At 42.8% G+C, this 19,714-nt stretch overlaps 4 protein-coding genes across 15 annotated transcripts in view; 2 read left to right on the forward strand and 2 right to left on the reverse strand.

Moving 5' to 3' along the window:
- Positions 1-10,016, reverse strand: part of fs(1)h (female sterile (1) homeotic) — a 34,265-nt gene extending 24,249 nt beyond the window's left edge. For 5 of the 12 annotated variants that reach the window (XM_070211075.1, XM_070211069.1, XM_070211062.1 and 2 more), the window contains exons 1-4: positions 9,818-10,016; positions 8,071-8,402; positions 3,265-3,487; positions 1,304-3,183 (exon numbers count right to left, since the gene is read on the reverse strand). In XM_070211075.1, the coding sequence (XP_070067176.1) occupies positions 1,304-2,704 (1,401 nt within the window). In that variant the 5' untranslated portion in view covers positions 2,705-3,183; positions 3,265-3,487; positions 8,071-8,402; positions 9,818-10,016. Of the gene's footprint in view, positions 1-1,303; positions 3,184-3,264; positions 3,488-4,116; positions 4,238-8,070; positions 8,403-9,321; positions 9,339-9,817 lie in introns of those variants that run through there. The other 7 variants (XM_070211059.1, XM_070211066.1, XM_070211071.1 and 4 more) reach the window with 7 other exon arrangements.
- A 59-nt stretch (positions 10,017-10,075) lies between these two features.
- On the forward strand, positions 10,076-12,026 carry LOC6633297 (28 kDa heat- and acid-stable phosphoprotein). The gene is made up of 2 exons (XM_002057360.4): positions 10,076-10,255; positions 10,534-12,026. Exon 2 carries the CDS (start codon positions 10,552-10,554, stop codon positions 11,227-11,229), a length of 678 nt encoding a protein of 225 aa, XP_002057396.1. The 5' UTR covers positions 10,076-10,255; positions 10,534-10,551; the 3' UTR covers positions 11,230-12,026.
- Positions 12,027-12,107: 81 nt separating this feature from the next.
- On the reverse strand, positions 12,108-13,591 carry LOC6633298 (ribosomal RNA small subunit methyltransferase NEP1). The gene is made up of 2 exons (XM_002057361.4): positions 13,357-13,591; positions 12,108-13,285 (listed from the first exon to the last, which is right to left on the reverse strand). Exons 1-2 carry the CDS (start codon positions 13,522-13,524, stop codon positions 12,695-12,697), a joined length of 759 nt encoding a protein of 252 aa, XP_002057397.3. The 5' UTR covers positions 13,525-13,591; the 3' UTR covers positions 12,108-12,694.
- A 128-nt stretch (positions 13,592-13,719) lies between these two features.
- ND-B14.5A (NADH dehydrogenase (ubiquinone) B14.5 A subunit) lies at positions 13,720-14,328 on the forward strand. Its single transcript, XM_002057362.4, has 2 exons — positions 13,720-13,881; positions 13,978-14,328. Exons 1-2 carry the CDS (start codon positions 13,819-13,821, stop codon positions 14,224-14,226), a joined length of 312 nt encoding a protein of 103 aa, XP_002057398.1. The 5' UTR covers positions 13,720-13,818; the 3' UTR covers positions 14,227-14,328.
- Positions 14,329-19,714: the final 5,386 nt, after the last annotated feature.

Below are 19,714 nucleotides of genomic sequence, written 5' to 3' on the forward strand. Positions count from 1 at the left end.
GTAAATACATATTTGTATATATAGTCTGGTTGAGCATATTTCGAGCTGAATAACAATATTAAATGTGAATAAACAATCAATTGCAATATCGCAGCAAGGTGCCTAGTTTTTATCGATACGAATGCGTTATCGATATCGATATATGCATTGATCGAACAATCGTAATCGTTTTCAGCTCCAATACGCATCATCGCGTCAATCTCAAATCATAAGTGTAAAAGGCAAAGGCAGCGTTTAATACATGAGCTTATATACTTATTTCTGTTGTGTTGTGTTGTGTGTTGTGTGTGTGTGTGTGTGTGTGTTGTGTGTATTGGGTGTGTGTATTATTAGTAAAGTATTATTGTGTGTGCGTGCTTGTATTTTTTTGTGTGTGCATTAAACTCGCCGAGCTGCATTTCTACTTAAGCTAAGTCTGAGTTAATTTGTGCTTAAAAGTAAATAATTTCCCTTATGCCTAATACATGTAATTTCTAACTGCACTGAAATGCCAGTCAACAAATTGATTACAACGATTATCTTCGTATTTTTATACTCTTTTTGAAGTGGCGCCCGAGCAGGGCGTAGTTTTGATATTAGTGTCAAATGTAATTGTTAGATTTTTCGTTCAAATTTTCAATTCAGTTCGTCTCAAAGTCTCAAAAATTGAAACTCATTTTATTACGGGCATAAATTTTGAAATATTCTTCTACAAGCAAACAAAACTAAAAAAATAATAATAATAAAAACGTTATCTGATATATATATATGTATAAAAATATATGTATATATATATATATATCGGCAAACGAGAGAGAGAGCCCAGTGTTAAGGTGTGCAGCATTTGAGGTATTTAATATACATATATTTATATACAAATATAAAACTCTAAGCGAGCTGCATGGCGCCCGCTCCATATTGCTTGTCTGAAGGTATTATCAGGGATTTATATACCGGTCTCGTGTTTGCCAGATCAAGTCCCAAGTACATGTATATAACTTCTACACATTGGTCGATCTAGTTCGATCTCCAAATATATATATATATATATATACTTGATTTGCGGAGCAATCTGAACTGTGAGCGAGTATTAGGCAGTCGGCTGCATCCGACTGCAAGCACTTGAGGTGCTCTGCGTGGCTTGTATTTAATGCCAAGCTATCGAGTTTGTGGTATATACATTGGTGTACTAATATTAAGTATATACGAACACACACACACACAGCCACACACACATACACACACATACACACACATACGCAAGCAAAGCCGCACACAATTTACACAAGTTGTTTTAAGGAAACGTCTGACTATTGCCTCTTACCTTTTTGCCAATTACCTGACGATTCGATTCCCGCCGCGTCGCTATTTTGGCCGCTTTGGAGTCCATTTGGGCGTAGGGCGATTCGAATGCGTTCGCCGTTGGCGTTGTCGTGTCCGCCTTCCGTTTGACGCCCTTCTTCATTTTGGCCGGCTGCTGTGGTGGTATGACAGCATCGACAACACCGACTCCAACGCCCGCCGTGCTGTTCACATAGGCCTGGACCGCATTGGCGGCGTTAACGGCAGCCGTTGGTATTGTTACGCCGCCGCCGCCGCCGCCGGTGCCATCTAGGGCGGCAGCTGCGACAGCGGCGGCTGCTGCCGCTTGGGCTTGGGCAACCGCCGCTGCCGCCGCATTGCCGTCGAGCAGGGAGCTGTTGTTGAGCGAGGTCTGTTGGCCGCCAACACCATAGCTGGCGGCGCCGCTCTGCGCAGGATTTAAAAGGCTGGCCATTGCCGCATTTAGTGCAGCCGCATTTGTTGCGCCGGGCCCACCACCCGCCGCCGCCGCTGCCGCTGCCGCTGCCATTGCAGTGGTCGTTGTATTCGTGCTGCCCGGCACCGTATGCGGCGGCATTGTGCTAATCGGTGGTATGGACGGTGTAACGCCTCCGCCGGCCGTTGATGAAACCGTACCGCCCATGGCGGAAACTGGTCGGGCGTTTGCTGCCGCTGCTGCTGCTGCTGCGGCTGCTGCCGCCGCTGCTGCTGCTGCTGCTGCTTGTGCTTGGGCTGCTGCTGATGTTGGCGTTGATACCGCTGACGCTGATTGTGGCAGGCCCATGTTTGTTGGCAGCTGTGAGGATTGTGCCGCCTTGCCGCCAGCTGTTGGTGTACTTGTCGCTGAGGCTGTTGTCGCATTGCTGCTGCCAATACCGGCGCCGGCGCTGCTGCTGCTGGTCGCTTTGGGTGTGGTCGGTGCGCGTTGTTTCTTTTTGCCACCCTTTGCCGTAACCGGCTCCAGTTCGAGCTCTTCCTTGGGCATCGATTCGATCTTCTGTAGAAATACCTTTTCAAGCGTTTGGGCCATAACAACAACATCCTCGCCGGGCTTATTGTATACATAACAATTGGTGAACATTGTATTAAAATCGTGTATGGCCTCCTTGGCCGACCAATAGTAATTGTTCTCCAAACGCTTCTTGATCGTACCCATGTCCATTGGCTGTTTGATAATCTTATGATAGTCGGGCAGGTTCAGTTTCTTGGCATCGACGGGCTGTTGAAATGGCCAAGAGAAATGATGCTTCCATATGACCTTCATCACGGTTTTAATCAAATATTGCAATTGATTTGTATTGCGTCCCGGTCGCTCCTGCGGCGGCACAACCGGTGGCTGTACAATACCATTGATGGGCTCCACAGCGGGCTCATAACGTGGCGGTGGTTCGTTGGATGACATTGTTATTCTTATGTTTTTGCTGCTGATGCTGCTGCTGCTTGTTTAATGAATCAAATCAATCAGCTTATTGTGCTGCTATTGTTATTGTTGCTCTCCTCAAGTTGACTGAGACGGCCGACGCACACACACCACAACGCACACACGCCCGGGGCCGTCTCGTCCTGCTCTCGCGTCCTGTTTTGTACGCCCCGCTGCTCAAAGCAGCCAACGATGCACTGCTCGATCGCAGCTCCTTCTGCGTGTGTTGCGTGTGCAGCAACCTCTGCTCCCCCAATTGCTTCTGCTACTGCTACTGCTTCTGCTACTGCTACCGCTTCTGCTTCTGCTACGGCTGTTCCTTTTCCTGCTACAATTGCTGCGGATCTGCTTCAATCTTTTGACGGCTATTGCTGCTGCTGCTATTGCTGCTGCTGCTGCTGCTTCTTCGACGGCTGCTGTTGGCTTTTGTTTCCGTTGCATGCTCAGCAAATTGTTGTCAACTAAGGGAGAATGAATTAAAGATTCAGATTAGCCAAATTAATTCTTATCAAACGAAATTCAAATTCAATGCCACTATTTACCACCACTTGCCGGTGTCTTGGCGCGGCTCCTCCAGATGTCAGTTTTTAATATTTCTGCTGCTGTTTTGCATTCAGTTCAGTTGGCATTTTGCTGGCCAATTTCTATGTTTGCAGCTGCAATGTTATTGTTGATTTAATTATTTGGTGTATAGTTTATATCTTTCAGTTGTTGGTAGTTGGTTTTATTGGTCGGGTCGTCGCTCTGCTCTGCCAAACAGCGAGACTGCAATTGGAATAAGCAAAACATAAAGTTAGTTCAAATTGTTTTTAATTGTATTAAGTCTCGCTATTTCAATTCACAATCAATAATACAAAACATCGGCAGTTGAAAAGTTAAGCAAAAATGTAAACACACATTCTTTGATTTTGATTTGTATTCTTTAATACCGGCCGGGTTTGCCGGCTTGTCTTCGGCTTTTTACATGTTTTAATTTGAATCAGTTATTGGAATATACACACACACACGTACACACACACACATAAATTACAGACACACACACACACACGCATGCATGCAGCCGTGGCAGAGCGCGAAAATTAAATTTTGGTTTTCATTACATAAACAACAAAATGCCATACGATAAGCAGTTAAAATAAACAAAATACAAACACAAATGCACATACGCGCAGGCACACACATCCATCAGCATTGCTGCACACACACACACACACACACACACACACAGACGCACACTCACTCACACACAAGCGCGATAATTCTCCCGCGTTCGGCGAATGCGAAAATGCAACAAACACTCGAAGCAAAGTCGAAATAATATAAATACAAAAACAAAATTTTTTGGTTTTTGCTTGTTTTTTTTTCTTTAACAATTTTTTTTTTTTTTTACATACACACGCACACACACACACACGCTGCTGGTGCTGCTGCAGCTGCTGTTGCTTCTTCTTTGGGTTTTTTCTATTACGCTTTGGCTTGGCCTTTATTTTTCTTTTTGTTTTTTCGTATCTGTGCGTGTTTTTTTTTTTTCTTTTTTTTTTGTGTGTGTGTCAGTTACTTTGCCGCCGTTTTGGCACTCACGGCAACAGCGCGAACAGCACTAGTCGAAAAGAGCGGCGAGACAACTTTCGAAATTCGAAAATGACAGACAGACATACAGAGAGAGGGAGAGAGAGCGTCACACACACACGAGACACAATATGCTCATATAGAGCTGTCCCGTTTGCACACATGTCTGGCTTTGAAATGGTGCTGAGCAGCGCAATAAAATACAAATAGTTTTAGATACAAAATTTGAAAACATCATCTATTGTTGAATATATTTTGCTAATAGAATTCAATAAAACATTATAAAATGCGTAAGCGCACCGGTTAAACACAACCAGGTGAATACCGAACGAAAAACGCGGACGCATACACATGTATGCAACATATGCCTGCGTATTGGTGTTGATGGCAGAAATTCACCACACCGCCAACTTAACTTGGTTATGTTCCGTTCCAGCAGTAACAGGCAACATGATTCATGCCAAATAAAGTCTCTTTGTTTGTTGTTGATGCACTTTACAAGCGCACACACATACGCATACACAAGCACATGAAAATAAAAAGGCATACGTAATTTTGGTCCTAACACCCTCACCATCAATTCAGACGATATTGGTGAGCAGAAAAAAAACCAATGGGCTCTGACGGCCGCTACAAACAACAGGCGCACACAAACACGCGACACACACACCACACATACACACACACAAACGACAATCTCACACCACGCAAAAGTTCTCTCCCACAGTGTGTTGGCTGCACAGTGGTTTTGCGCTCACATAAATGCCATCCAAAGTGTAAACAATGGAGCCCAAAATTATATTGCAACTCGTCACATTACCACCCGCATATATACATATATATATTTAAATATATATGTAAATACACACACTCATACATATGTATGGTCATATATTAGCACTAACTGTATTTACATATTGTATATGCCGCCGGCCGGCAAATATATATTTCAGATTTTGCTTTCACTTTGCAACTCATTTTTGTTACATACAAACATAAATAGATACACATGTTTGCATACAAATAAATCAATCACGTAAAATTATCAATTTAAACCACTGTAGACATGACTGCTATGTGTGTATTTCGTACTCTTCACTGCTGACTGTAAATTTGCGGTTACGGTTTGTTGCCGACCGCTAAAAAAAAGAAAAATTCAGTGACGCGAAATTCAAGTCGGAAGAACTTCGAAAAAAAAAAAAAAAACGACAGTAAGTCAACAAATGACGTAGTCATTTCGTTCGTCGGGAGCGCCGATTGAATATTTTTATAACGCGCAATTATTTGTATTATTTAAAAACAAAAAGGAACGAAAGAAAATATACGCCAACGCGAACTGCAGCAGCAGACTTAAATCCCTCTCTCTCTCTCTCTCTCTTCTGATTTCCACTCTCTCGCTTATTCTCACAACAAAACAAAACATTAACTGCACACACACATTAACACGCGCACACAAGCACACACACACACACACACACACACACACACACACACATACGCATATACACGGACACCAAACGTGCTGATGTCCGCTGCGCTGTTGTAATTATGTAGTACAGTAGACGACTTTGAGTTTTCAACAAAAATTTTACGTAGAACGCAACAACAACAACAACGGCAGCAGCAGCAGCAACGTAGCGCGAACGTGCGCTCGGCTCGTACTTCGTGTTGAGAGCAGCGCGAGCGTACGTTCGTCTTGCTTCGTGTTTGCATTTGTGTATGTAACGGACCGCGCCATACAACACACCATATATATATATATATAAATATATATATATATATATGTGTGTTTGTATGTGTATGTGTACGTGTGAATATGAATTCAAGGCAAACACGATGACGTCTAGCTAGAAGAAGAAGAAAAGCAACAGCAGCAGCAGTGGAGCAGCAATGGCATGCATTTAACACTGTGGGCGGGTGATGGGGGCGAGTGTTCGGCATGAAAAAAAAAAAAAAAAAACAAATTTAAAATAAAAAAAAAAAACCAACAATTACCGCTGCTAACAGATCAATTAAATATATGCATGCTAGGCTATTCAATCGAAATTTATTTTGTACAGGCAAGGAAAAAGAGAAAATCACGTTGCAAAGTTCGTTTATCAACAAAGGTCAACAAAAGTTTTCGTCACTTTGTGCAAAATGTGCTCTAAAAATTCATGATTCTCTCTGTGCGAACGATATGTACACATACATAGAAAAGATTCATTCAAACTGAAGAAGCAGTACGCACGCACACATTCATTAATTGTTATTTATTTTATTTTTATTTTTGCCTGCATGCACTTGAACTACGCGTAAAAAAACAAAATTTATTTAAATAAATAAAATACAAGTGATCCACACAGACAGACACAAACACACATCGTACAACGCACAGTGCTGTGACTGAGCACTTGGGGCCAAATGCATGAGTTAGAGTGAGACAACAATTCGCTACGTAATATATATTCGAAATGCAAATATGGCGGCAGCGGCACGAGACACAAGCCCCAGCAACGACCAAAGAGAGCGAGAGAGTGACTTCTGCGTTTGTATATGTCACAGTATATGAGCGAGCGTGAGGCTCTCGTCTGCTCGTTTTTTTTTTTGATGCCAGAGTTCGAAAGTGAAAAAAGGCTGGCGGCGGCAACTGTTGTTGTTGCTGTTGTTGTTTTTGTTGTCGTTGCTGATGCCGCCGCCGCTGCTATTGTTTGCTGTTTCGCTGTATCTGCAAGTATGTGCCGACTACCGTAACGATACGGAGCGACGACTACGTCACGAACGTACAAATGTCGAATCGAATGTCGCGCCGAAGAGCGCGGAATGTTGACTGCCTGCCTCCTGCCAGCCTGCCTGCCTGCCTCTGCGCGCCTCTAGGTTAATAAATCGTGCTAATAGTGGCACGAATTTAAAGCCGGTTTACTTGCAGCAGCAGCAGCGGCAGCAGCAGCAACAACAGAAGCTGCAGTCGCCGTCGCAGTCGCCGACGCAGTCGATGTTGACAGCAAAAGCATCAATGAAATTGCGTGACGCCCAACTCCTACCGACCTTTCTATTTCAAGACCAACAACACATGACAATAAGCTGTCATATTTAATTCTAAGCAGTGTCCATACACACATACACACATGCTTAAAATAGCGAAAAGGTAAACAAGAAATTCTAGAGACTTTTGATTTTGCGCGCCAAAATGCAATTGTCACACACACTCACTCACACACACATACAGATACAAGCACAAAGAGATACAAGCAGATGCAGAGGTGAGATGACAAATTAAACGGTACATGCACAAAATGCCGGCCACATTTTGTTTACATTATTTTTGTGGTTTTTTTTTTTTTGTGGATGACAAAAACTGAATTCTCGATAAATTGATTTTATTAAGTGCCATCGTTAACAGAAAGCAACAAATTTCTAATTGAATACGAGTTAAATTTACATTTCATAGTAGAATTTGAAATTTTTGGAATTGTTTATTCCGCGGGGTAGCAAAAAATGGCAATGCAGCTGCCCTTTTGGGCAAACAGAAGCGAAGGGTTGCTCGAGGAAAGTCGCGGAACGTGTCATTCCAGCATAGAATTAACAGTAAGCCAACTAGCAACAGTTCATAGCGAGTAATCGAAAGCTCGATCGATAAATTCGCACTGGCATTGCCTGCGTGTGTGTGTGTGTGTGTGTGTGTGTGTGTGGGCGGTAGAGGCGCGCAATTCTTCATTTTGTGGGGCATGCGCCACGTGCAGCGGACTTTGCTTCAAATTGAAGCAACTTGTTTTAAGCAATTAGTTGACTTTACTTACATTTTCTTGTTTTATTTTGTATTTTTCAATAATTTGCTGTTTTGTTTTGGTGTGTAGTTAATATCCAAACAATTCGAACGAATTGTATTTATAGTTGTTGTTGTTGTATGGGGATATCCGAAATTGTGTTTTATTGTTGTTGTTTTTGTTGCGGTTTCCTTATTGTTGTTTGTTTTATGTGTAGCTTATCGATTTGCTTTGATTTGTTGCTGTCGCTTTGACTTGATTATTATTATTATTATTATTTTTGTTGTATGTATATAAATATATATAGATTTTTAACAAATACAACACGCAAATTCTAAATTTCTACACAATTGTTAAGTGTGTAACTGTAAAAAAATACAAATATACATTATATATTTATATATATCGAGGCACCACAGATTGTTGATGCGTGAGAGAACATCAACAAAAAAAAAAAAAAAAAAAATGCGCACATGACGTAGCGGCTACGTTATTAATGACGGGACGAACACAGCAGCGGCGACGGCGACGACGACGACAGCGACGGTTGCGAACACGACAAACTACGAGACGTCATTACGTTACGTTAAAAACAGCGGCGGCAAAACAGCGCGATACACTATCGCAGACACACACACACGCACATATATATATATATATATATATATGTATATGTATATATGTATTCAGGCGCACATGCATAAGGCTACATTACGTTAATGTATTTACGTGCATACACGTAATAATAAAATAATAAAAAGAATAAGTATATTTTTATTTGTCGCTATGCATATATTTTACTGCAATTTATTTTGCAGCTAATTACATTTTTTTTTGCGCGTTTGCGATTTTGATTTTGTGCGTGTTTTTTTTTTTGCTTTATTATTTATATGTATATTTTTCATAAATTTATTTTGTTAATATTCACTGCCTATTGCTGCTAAGCGCACGTACACACACTTAAACACAGACACACGCTACGATACTCACATACAGACACACACACACACTCGCACACACACACACACACAGCGACGACAGATAGCTTCTTCTTCTTCTACAGTGCTGGTTGGTTGCGCTGTTCGTTGCCACCACCAAAAAAAAAAAAAAAAAAAAAAAAAAGTAAAACGAAAAAAATTGTCATGTCCATTGAAGTCTCACATTTTCAAATTCATTTTTGGCGCAAAATTCATTGTATTTGTAAAAATTATTATTTACAATCACAACGCGTTACAATAAATTATCACATTTTGCACAATTTATATAATTTTAGCTAGTTTTTACCACAATTTAAAAGCAATTTCTACACACCGATATACGTACGCGCTACAATTTTCGACATACGCGCGTTTCTTGTGAGTAAAGCAGCCGTCGTTGTCGCCATCAAATATACAAAAATTTTTCGAAATTACTCAAACCGCGAATACACACACACACATACACAGCGAAAGGCGAGCGCACGCGTACACCAACTGCTCTATAGCGGCACTGCTCACATTCAATGCCGATGGGCGTGCGTGCAAGTGCAACCGACATATTATCGCTGCATTAGCTACGGAGAGCGCGAGAGCGGACACTGTGCATGAGAGACATGTCGAAAGCGTCTGTGTCGCTCAATGTCCGTTGGTGGTGGCAATGGTAAATGCTGCTACTCTTGGTGGTGGTGGTGAATTTTCGATTGTGTGTGCGTGTGTGTGTGTGTGTACAAAAGCAACGAGCAGCGCGCATGAAAAAATGCACGATGAACAAACGTAACGAGGAAACAAAATGGCTGTCTCACAATATTTTTATAGCATCGGTTATGTTGTTATACGCCTTTTCTCAGTCTAAGCACCAATGCGCCCCTAATGCCCAAACAACAATCAGGTGAATATCCATTCGGTTTGTTTTGTTTGCGCCGCTTGTACCATTTTTTAGCATTTACATATATTATCTACATTTTAGCATTGACTAGCACATTTTTTCGTGTTCATTTCAGCACGTAGCGACGCGAGTACTATCGATTCGGATTCTTAGCTCGATACATCGATATACGTGCAAATTGGCGATAACAAACAACATAATTAATCGAACAATCGATGTCAACTAGCAACTAACAGAACATATCAACGTGTGTCATCACAAACCAGCTGCTAACGCACAGCAGCTGTTAGCGTCGCAAGTCGATAAGTGCACATTTAGTTGAGACGATAAATATAAGTCAGAGCTTGCGAAAAGGGTAAGTACAAAATTAATTGTAGAAAAACTTAAAACCGTGTCCAGTATGTGCAACGAAAAACTTAAACATCAATAACAATAGCTAACAGTGTTTAAATATAATAAAAAGCACGACGCCATTTCTGCTTGTTGGGGCCAGCGGCGATACACACACGCGTGCGCATGCACACAGACAGAAACACATGCACACACACACACGCACACCGAGAGAGAGACAAATATCTATACCAACACAAATACCAATACCAATACCAATACCAATACCGATACGCATTACAGAAGCAGCCGCAGGTCGTCATGCCACGAGGAAAATACGTTAACCACAAAGGCCGCAGCCGCCACTTTACGTCGCCCGAGGAGCTGCAACAGGAGTCGGAGGAGGAGAGCGATCAGTCGACTGGCAGCGAAACCGAGGAGCAGGCCGGCTCGGCCGGCACATCCAAACAGCCGGCCGGAACGGGCGGCAGCGCCGCGGCGCGCAAATCAAGCAGGCCCGCCGCACAGCGACAGAAGCAACAGCAGCAACAGCGTCGCAGCTCCACCGACGAGGAGTCCGACGATGATGACAGCGATGATGATTCGGAGGCGGATCAACGTGATGCCAAAAAGGGTGTGGCCGCACTTATCGAAATCGAGAATCCCAATCGTGTGACCAAAAAGGCCACACAAAAATTGTCTCAAATCAAAATTGATGATGTGGCCGGCGGCGGCAGCGGCGGAAGCGGCGGCGGCGGCGGCGGCTCAAACACCAGCAACACCAAGCCGGAGCTGTCCCGTCGCGAACGCGAACAAATTGAGAAGCAGAAGGCGCGACAGCGCTACGAGAAACTGCATGCCGCTGGCAAAACCACCGAGGCGAAGGCGGATCTCGCCCGGCTGGCGCTCATCCGGCAGCAGCGAGAGGAGGCGGCTGCCAAGCGAGAGGCCGAAAAGAAATCTGTCGCCGATCTGTCCAAGAAGCCGCTAACCAAGTAGTTAACCATAGCCGAGTAGTAGTTAGTCGGGCCAGACGAACGGGATTATGGCAATCGCATTCAAATAATAGTTCCAATTTTCGTATATTAACAAATTTGTTGCATTTTCGACAGCAACAGCAACAACAACAACAGCAACAAATTGTGAGAAACACACTTATGAATACCCTATAAAATGCAATTGCTATACATAAATGTTTATGATGTCATATTCAACGTTTGATTTTGCCGCTTTCCGCATTCAACAACAATTTCACTTCCTTCTTTTTTTTTTTTACACTCTAAATCTAACGCAAATCCTTTTGTAATTGAACTATATACAAATATATATATATATATTCGTATATATATATATATATGTGTGTGTATGTTGCATATAAAGCATAATTAAGCTCCAGTTACGACTGTAGCTCATTTCTTTTAAGCTCTAGTTAGAGCTGGCCGCGTGTCGTGTTTGCCGCACCACGTGCTCGTGCTCGTGTTCGTGCTCGTGCTTTTAGTGGCAACTGGAGTTGGTTGCACGGCGTGTTCGTGCCTCAAATTTTTGTGGCTTAAGCACTCAAATTAGACAAAATTGAAGCTGAAAAAATAATGTTTAAAAAAAAATTGTTTTTTTTTTTTTTTTCTCGATAAATATGCAATAATTTGTAGTTATTTATTAACTTTTAAGCAGCAATCGCCCAACATCTCGTTAGGTTAATAAAACATAAGCACACGAAAATTGAGCAAAATTATGTAACAACAACAACAACAACAAAACAAAAACGAATTCAAAATAATAAACAAAAACAAAACGAATTGTTTCGTGTTCGTGTTCGTGTTGAACAAAATCGGACACGCACGTTCATATATTGAGCTGCCTTTCAAAAGTATGCAAGATTTAGCTTTTCAAATTTTTATATTTTGTTCGCCCTAGGCTAGTTTATTTTCCGACCAAATACCTTTTCCTCTTGCTCAATCTTAGCGATTGGTTTTCACCAATTTTCCACACTTGCGTGTGGAATTTTATCCACATATTTTAGACTTCAAATGAAACGTGTTCAAATGTAAATATAAGAAACTAATTTCTTTTGTATTGACATTTGCACTTAAGCGCATAATCTTATCAAGATCGATGTGTACTATATATTATTGGGACAATCGCTTGCAAATGAAAAGTTTGTCTTGGGAAACATCTAAGCTATGTATAGAAAGTGTGAGGGTATTTAGTCGTCGTTTTGTAGCTGTTTCGGGAGAATTGCAAAGCTTATCCATATAGAAACTTATTGTAATTGCCGAGCGATTGTACAGCTTTATATGATATAGTAAAACGATCTTGTTAGGATTTTGTACGTACATATAAGGAGCATCATGGTAAAAGACAATTCGTGCCTTGACTCACATATTTGCTCGATTTATAATATAATATAGTATCTATGTATTATCTAGTCAAAAACAAATGAAAGCTAGTTGTACGCTTAGAACTATTAGACGACGCCCCAGACCTCCTCGAAGGCGGTGCAGAGCTTGGAGCAGGCAATGGCCGCTGACAGTGGATAGTTGCTAATGGAGAACAGCTCCTCGGTGTAGTCCGTCTTGAGTGCGCCGTGGGCGAAGGCGCCAATTACCATGACAACGGGCTGGTCGTAGGCATCGCTGCCCTCCGGGCCGTGCGGCACCAAATCGCGGCAATTGCTAACCAGCTTGCCGGTGAAGGACATCGCATACTTTTTACAGCCGACAGGCAAATGATCCGTAATGGGATTCTTGATGACGCTCATCAGGCGGCGCGATGAATCGCTGGCGCGTATTTGAAACTTGTGCAGCAGCTGGACCATCAGGCCGGCGAAACGCTTAAATGTGCGCGGTATACGTGTCTGTGGATTGATCTCAATCAGCACATTGTGCTCGGTGCGAACAAACACCTGCAGCAAACCGGCACGATTTAGCGGCGAGTCGAACAGCATCAGCAGGCATTGGTGTGTGATGTCCGGGCGGCAGCTGCCCGGATCTCGTTGATTTTTGCGCATTATGCCCGCATGATCGTCACAGTTGAGCAGCTCGAATGTGTTGTGCACCTGTATGCAAAGCATTGCTGATTAATATCATTTAAAATTAAATTAAATATTGAATCGAAATGGGTTGGCACCTTCACCGTCTCCAGCTGCGCACCCTCGAGCACAATAATTAGGCGTTTCTCGCTGGCATTCAAATGGAGCACCTTGAAGTGCTTCTTGTCCAAATCGAATTCCGGATCGTCCGCTTTGCGGCCCACAAATTTACGCTTGCGATTTATTGTTTTGCCCTGGCCGCCCATTTTTGTTATAGTCTTAACGTTGCTTGTACAAAAACAAAGGCCATGTGCACGCGGCGATGGCCACAATAGAGATGAGCCGATAGCAGCTCAACAGCAGCTCAGTTATCGATAGTGCGACAGCTGATGCTGTTAACTCGCTGCAATACGAAAATCTATCAAGCTAATCGATAACATTGCCGCTGACTGATTTTGCGCTTTGTCATCACTAAAGTGAATCTGGCATATTTTGATTGCATTGCCTTTGTTGACAAAGCCGAGGCTAGATTTTAAATATTTAAAACATTAATATTTGACATGGCTGCCGCCCGTCGTGACATAGCGCCGTTCTTGCAACGTGTGCGCGCTTTTCTGCTGGGCGTAAGTATGCAGCAGCTGCCCTGCAAATTGGCCTCTTTTTCGCGCACGTTATGTAAGCCCCGAACATTTTCTTTGGGCATTTCCTTTCCTTTATAGCGCGAACATACCGTTGCGCTGCGCTTTGAGGATGCCCTGGCCGATCGCACACAGCCCCAGCCAGAGCTGCCGGACGGCCCCTCGCACATCTTATCGGCCAATTACTATTGCACGCGCGATGGACGACACGAGGTCCAGCCGCCCATTGACCTGGTGCAGCAGCAGAAGCTGCTCGATGCGACTGGCGATGCAGCTCCCAAAGCTAAAGCTAAGCTGCCCACGCCCGGCAAAGTCTATGCCTGGGACTGAAGCACTGAGAGGATCAACTGTAGAAACCGCAATCTGTGTTTAATTTAACTTTTTTTTTTTTTTCTTTGAGGAAGACCTTAAAATAGAGACATTGTTAAACCATGGAGCATTTCGCACTTACTTGCCAGGGAAGGCGCACAATATTGTCTCTTACAAAATGCGTTGCTATAACATACATAAATAGGTTATAGTTGTTAACTAATAACTCTTGTAAACCCTTGCAGAGGGTATTCCAATTTCTGCCTGAAACAGGAGATGTCTCCGACTTCAAGTAGGGTACATACTATGTATACCCTTGCAGAGGTTATTCCATATTATGCCTGAAACAGGAGATGTCTTCGACTCCATATAGTGTATACACTATGTATTATAGATCAGGCCGACTAAGCATATGAGACATGCAGCCACATGGATGGACATGCCAGCATCTACTTGGATATCCAAACTGATAAGGAATATATATATGTACTTGATGGTGCTGGATACGACACCTTCTATGCATAAGGAAAGGTCATTCCATGAATCTAATTGGAACATGCAAAAGGTACACAGCTCCCCCATAAAGACCCCATAAAGTATATATATATATGCTCGATCAGTCGATGTGGCCATTGCCCGTCTGTCTGTTTCCATGCGAACTGGTTTCCCCATTTTAAAGATATCTTCGTAATACTCTGCAGAAGTGTCTCCGGCTGGATCGAACTACTATATTGTATAGCTGTCATAGGAACGATCGGTCGAAAAGTAATATTTCTTTTCAAGATATCTTGACCATACTCGCAGAGCACTATGAGAGGCCTGGGTCTGCAAAGTCTCCTTCATTCTCGCTAAGAATAAGATGGAGTTCGGAATTTGAATTGAGTTGAGATATTTCTCATTGAGTGCATCGAGTTTATTACACATTTTGCTTTAAAGTGAAGCCTTGAACCAGTCCAGCTGCATCTAGATGCCAGTTAATGAATCGCTGCAAATTGCACGAAGCCGGGATCTATGGAGGCGCATGTCCCGCACCTGGGCGACTTAATTATGCGCAACATGCCGGACAACGCATTGCAGAATTCAATGGAAACAAACCGTAAGCTGCCTGCTCTCGGCTACTTCACGTAGTGTTTGTCAATTTGATGCGGCAATACTTTGCTCCGTACTCGGACAGCGTGCCACAAAGCTCTCAAAGAGAGGGCAACTAAAGAGTTCACTCGATTATGTGGTCGGTTAGAATGAAAAAGAGTTGTTTTTTCTGCCATCAAAGGCACTTTTCAACTGACATAAGCTGGCCAACATCATAATACCCTTCTTTGGGGCATGCGCATTTTGTCACGGATTGTGTAACGCATTTTGAAGAAGGTATCCCATCAAGTACGTATATCGATTTCATATATCTTTATCTTTCCCTTACATCTCTATATATATTCTTATAGATTCTCGATCTTTCTTCTATATGTATTCTTAGTCCTATATATCTTGTGTATATCTTTTTCTCTTATACATATGTATAATCTTATTTCTGTTTCTGTTGTTTGAAAAACTTCTTCTCTTTCAAGCTAGCTTCTCCTTCTCGCTTCCTTCGAGCTCTTTAAGACTTTTAATATCTTCCCCTATCTACTCTATATATATTCTTAGTTCTATATGTCTTATTCTTTCTCCTATTTCTATACACTTGTATAAAGAACTTCTTCTCTTTCAAGCTAGCTTCCTCTTCTCTCTTCCTTCGAACTACTCTTTCATATAAGTAGCTCCGTAAGACCTCTTGCCCTAACTTCGCTTCGAGTGAGAAACATTCGTGAAAGAAAGCCAGGTCTTGCAAACAGATGTCCATAAGGGTATTCAGTGTTCGTCATGGCGTAGATGGGATGTCGCTGGCTCGCATTATGTTGATTTTGCTCAGTGTATGCACACATTGGCTAGCGCATGTGTACATTGTCTATGTGGGCAGTGGGCATGGCCCAGAGTCTGACACAGTAAGCTTTATCTGCTTTACAGTCCCTAGTTGGCTACTTAATTGCATTAAGCCGGCGACATTGGCGTTGCCAACGACAACGACAACGACGGGGGACGAGGGACGAGGGACGATGATGTTGGCATTGATTCAGATTATATTGCTGCATTATAAATGAAAAATTCTGCGAATGCGCTGCGTCCTGCTCGGTATAAAAGCATGCTTTTAAGGCTTTCAATTAAAAGTTGCACACAACAAATGCAAAAAAAAAAACAAAAAAAGAAAAAGCTGAGAGAAAAAAAAAAGTTTATCAAAGCGTTAACGAACCATTTTTTGTTCTCCCTGGGTACAGGGTGAGCGTGGGTGAATATGGTAATATGGTCATGGCTTCAAGGCCTTGTAGCCCCGCCCCCTGACAGGACATTCTGCACAGATCAGAGAACAGCTCAAAACATTTCAAAGGCGAAACGTTTGTATGGCGTTTTTTTCTTTTTGAAAATTCACTAAAAAAAACCTCATTTAATAACCTGGTATATAGAGCTGGGAAAACCAGTTCCAAGAAAAAAGGGGAAAGAACGGCAAAAAAAAGAAAATGTTGCCTCATTTTTCACACGGGCTAGAGATTCCTTGAAACATTGCCGACGTCATTTCAAATATGTTTTTCCAAAGATCTGTGAATAATAACTAATAACTCGTTTTTGCAAAATATTGCTTGCGGTTTTTGCTCAATCATGCTTCAATCATTCAATCAATTGGGCTGTCAATCAGCGAGGCAGGCAAACAGGCTTAAATTCAGTTCGATTTCATCAATCAATCATATTCATGCTCAGTCAAACAATCAGTCAGTCAGATTAAAAGGCAGTCAATCTGTCAATCAGGCAGTCAATCAATTCTTTTAACTTTTATGGCTTCTTTGAGTATTCAGTTATTTAGTTAGTCAATCAATTAGTCAGTCAATCAGGCCGTTAATCGGTCAATCAGTTAATCAGTAGATTATGAGGCTAATAGTTCAGTCAATCAGGCACTCCGTGCTACAGTAAATAAGTTGTTCAGCTTGTGATTTAAAACGTGATTTCAATCAATCAGGCCGTCAATTCGTCAATAGGGCTGTCAAAAAGTCTAGCTGACACTAGCTGACGAGTGAGTAAATCATGCTGTCAATAGTTCTGCCAATCAATCAGTCCGTCAGATTAAATGGTAGCCATCCTGTCAGTCAATCAATCAGTCAGTCTGTCAATCAATCAGTCAGTCAATCAGTCACTCAAATATTCATTCAGTTAGTTAGAAATTAAAGAAGCTTATGATTATGCAATCATTTAGTCTGTTAATAAGCCAAAGAGCCAGTCAGTCAGTCAATCAGTCAGTCAGGCAATCAGACACTCAAATATTCGTTCAGTTAGTCAATCAGTCAGTCACTAAAATTAATTGACAGTCATTAAAAAAGGAGCTTTGAAGCTTATGATTATGCAGTTATTTAGTCTGTAAATTAGTCAGTGGGCTAAAGAGCCAGTCAGTCAGTTCGTCAGTCAATCAGTCAATCAGTCAGTCAATCAGTTACTCAAATTGACTGACTGTTAGTCATTAATAAGAGGGGCTTTCAAGTTTAAGATTATGCAGTTATTTAGTCTGCGAGTCAGTCGGCCAAAAAGCCAGTCAGCCAGTTTGTCAGTCAATCAATCATTCAATCAGTCAGTCAATCAATCACTAAAATTGACTGACAGTCATTAATAAAAGGAGCTTTCAAGTTTATGATTATGCAGTTATTTAGTCTGTTAGTCAGTCGGCTAAAAAGCCAGTCAATCAGGCAGTCATTCAATCAATCAGTCCGTTCTTTTTCTTCATTCTCAGAATGCGCTTTGTACTGCAGGTAGTAAGGTAGTTCTGCACTTAAACAGAATACTAGATCAGAGCACTTGAATGCATAATGCGCACCGACGTGTCCGCTGGTCCATTTTGCCACCCTGCTTGTGAGAGAGAGATGGTGAGATAGATAGAAATGGAATGGAATGGGAGGGAGAGCTGTCACAATGCGTTTGTTGTGCCGTGTGTGGGGCCTGTCACATTAAAGTGCAGCTTTAAAAACTGATGTGTGGCAACTCTAGCACTCAGACTCGACCCATCATTCATGCGACCGATCCACTGAACGTTACTTTTTCTGTCAGCCTGCGAATGTGCTTATCTGTGTGCATGTGTGTGTGTGTGTGTGTGTGTGTGCGTGTGTGCATCCACTCCCAATTGCCCAACGTCGTTTAGTGTTGTGTGCGCTAGAGTGCCACTCCCCGTTAAGGGGCATAGTTGGGGGCGGGCGATGCGATACAATTGCATGGTAATCGAATTATGTGGCAACTCTGCTTTGCTTTTCAGTTTTCTTCTTCGTGTCTTGTTGTTGTTGCTGTTGTTGTTGGGCCGCACACACACACACACACACACACACACGCACACGCCCGTAAAATGGGGCAGTCGAGCGTCCAGCCATGCAACGGCCTGTGGAATTGTGTGGGCGGCATTGGGCGACTGACCCCAAATGCGGTGCCAGGCAATGCTGCAATTGCACCCTACACTTGATCAATGGGGCACATCAGTTGTGGCCAATGCATTTTGTTGATTTATCGCAGCGATGGCCGCATGAACAGGTCAAGCAGGCACCAAAGGGCACACGAGAGATGGCTCAAGTCGAGAGTGCTCGACTACAAGATACCCTAAGCTGCTGTTACCAGCATGCCGGCTGCCTGTTGCACACATATGCATGCGTGTAGCGCATAGCGCTATCGCCACGGCCCAAACCTACTTTTGGACACTTGCGGCATTATGACAGGCGAATGTGTAACACAATTAAGGCGTACCAAATGGAGCTGATGGCCGAGGCGACGGCATGGACAGCCTAGTGCATGGGCATGGGAGCGGTACAGCAATGTGCATACGCTGTGCTGTATATTATATTTGCCCCCAGACACGCCCACAAATGTGCTGTCGTGTGTGTGTGTGTGTGTGTGTGTGTGAAGGGATGACGCCCAATTTGATCAATTTTTGCATTTACCACAACATTCGGTAGGAGCGCATAATGCTGGGCGGTGCGGTCGACCCAATTTAAATGCAGTCAAAAACTTGCTCAGCACTTTGACTTCGAATTTGAGGTTAAAAACTAACAGCAGCAGCAGCAGCAGCAGCAGCAGAAGTAAGCAAACAGTTAGAAAGAGCAACAACAAGCAAAATGTGCAGTTAACAATGGCCACACACACACAGCTTTGTCGTGCACAAAGCACACGCACGCACACAGTGACACAATAGTTTTCGAGCAGCTTTGCTGTCGCCAGTCGCTGCCGCTGCCGCTGCCGCTGCCGCTGCTGCTGCTGCTGCTGCTGCTGCTGCTCAGCTGAGTGAGTGATAAGTTCAGTTGGCGTTTGGCAGGCGCCGTGAATGGTTTTAAGTGCGCTTCGTATGGGAATCGCGGCGAATTCGAGCATCGAACTAGCTCAAAGCGAAAGCGAATTGCGATCTAGTTTAGTATTGTTTTTGCTTCCATTTTTTTTTTTTTTTTTGCATGTGCTAGCG

Source organism: Drosophila virilis, chromosome X (genome assembly GCF_030788295.1).
Source record: "Drosophila virilis strain 15010-1051.87 chromosome X, Dvir_AGI_RSII-ME, whole genome shotgun sequence".
NCBI classification, from domain to species: Eukaryota; Metazoa; Arthropoda; class Insecta; order Diptera; family Drosophilidae; genus Drosophila; species Drosophila virilis.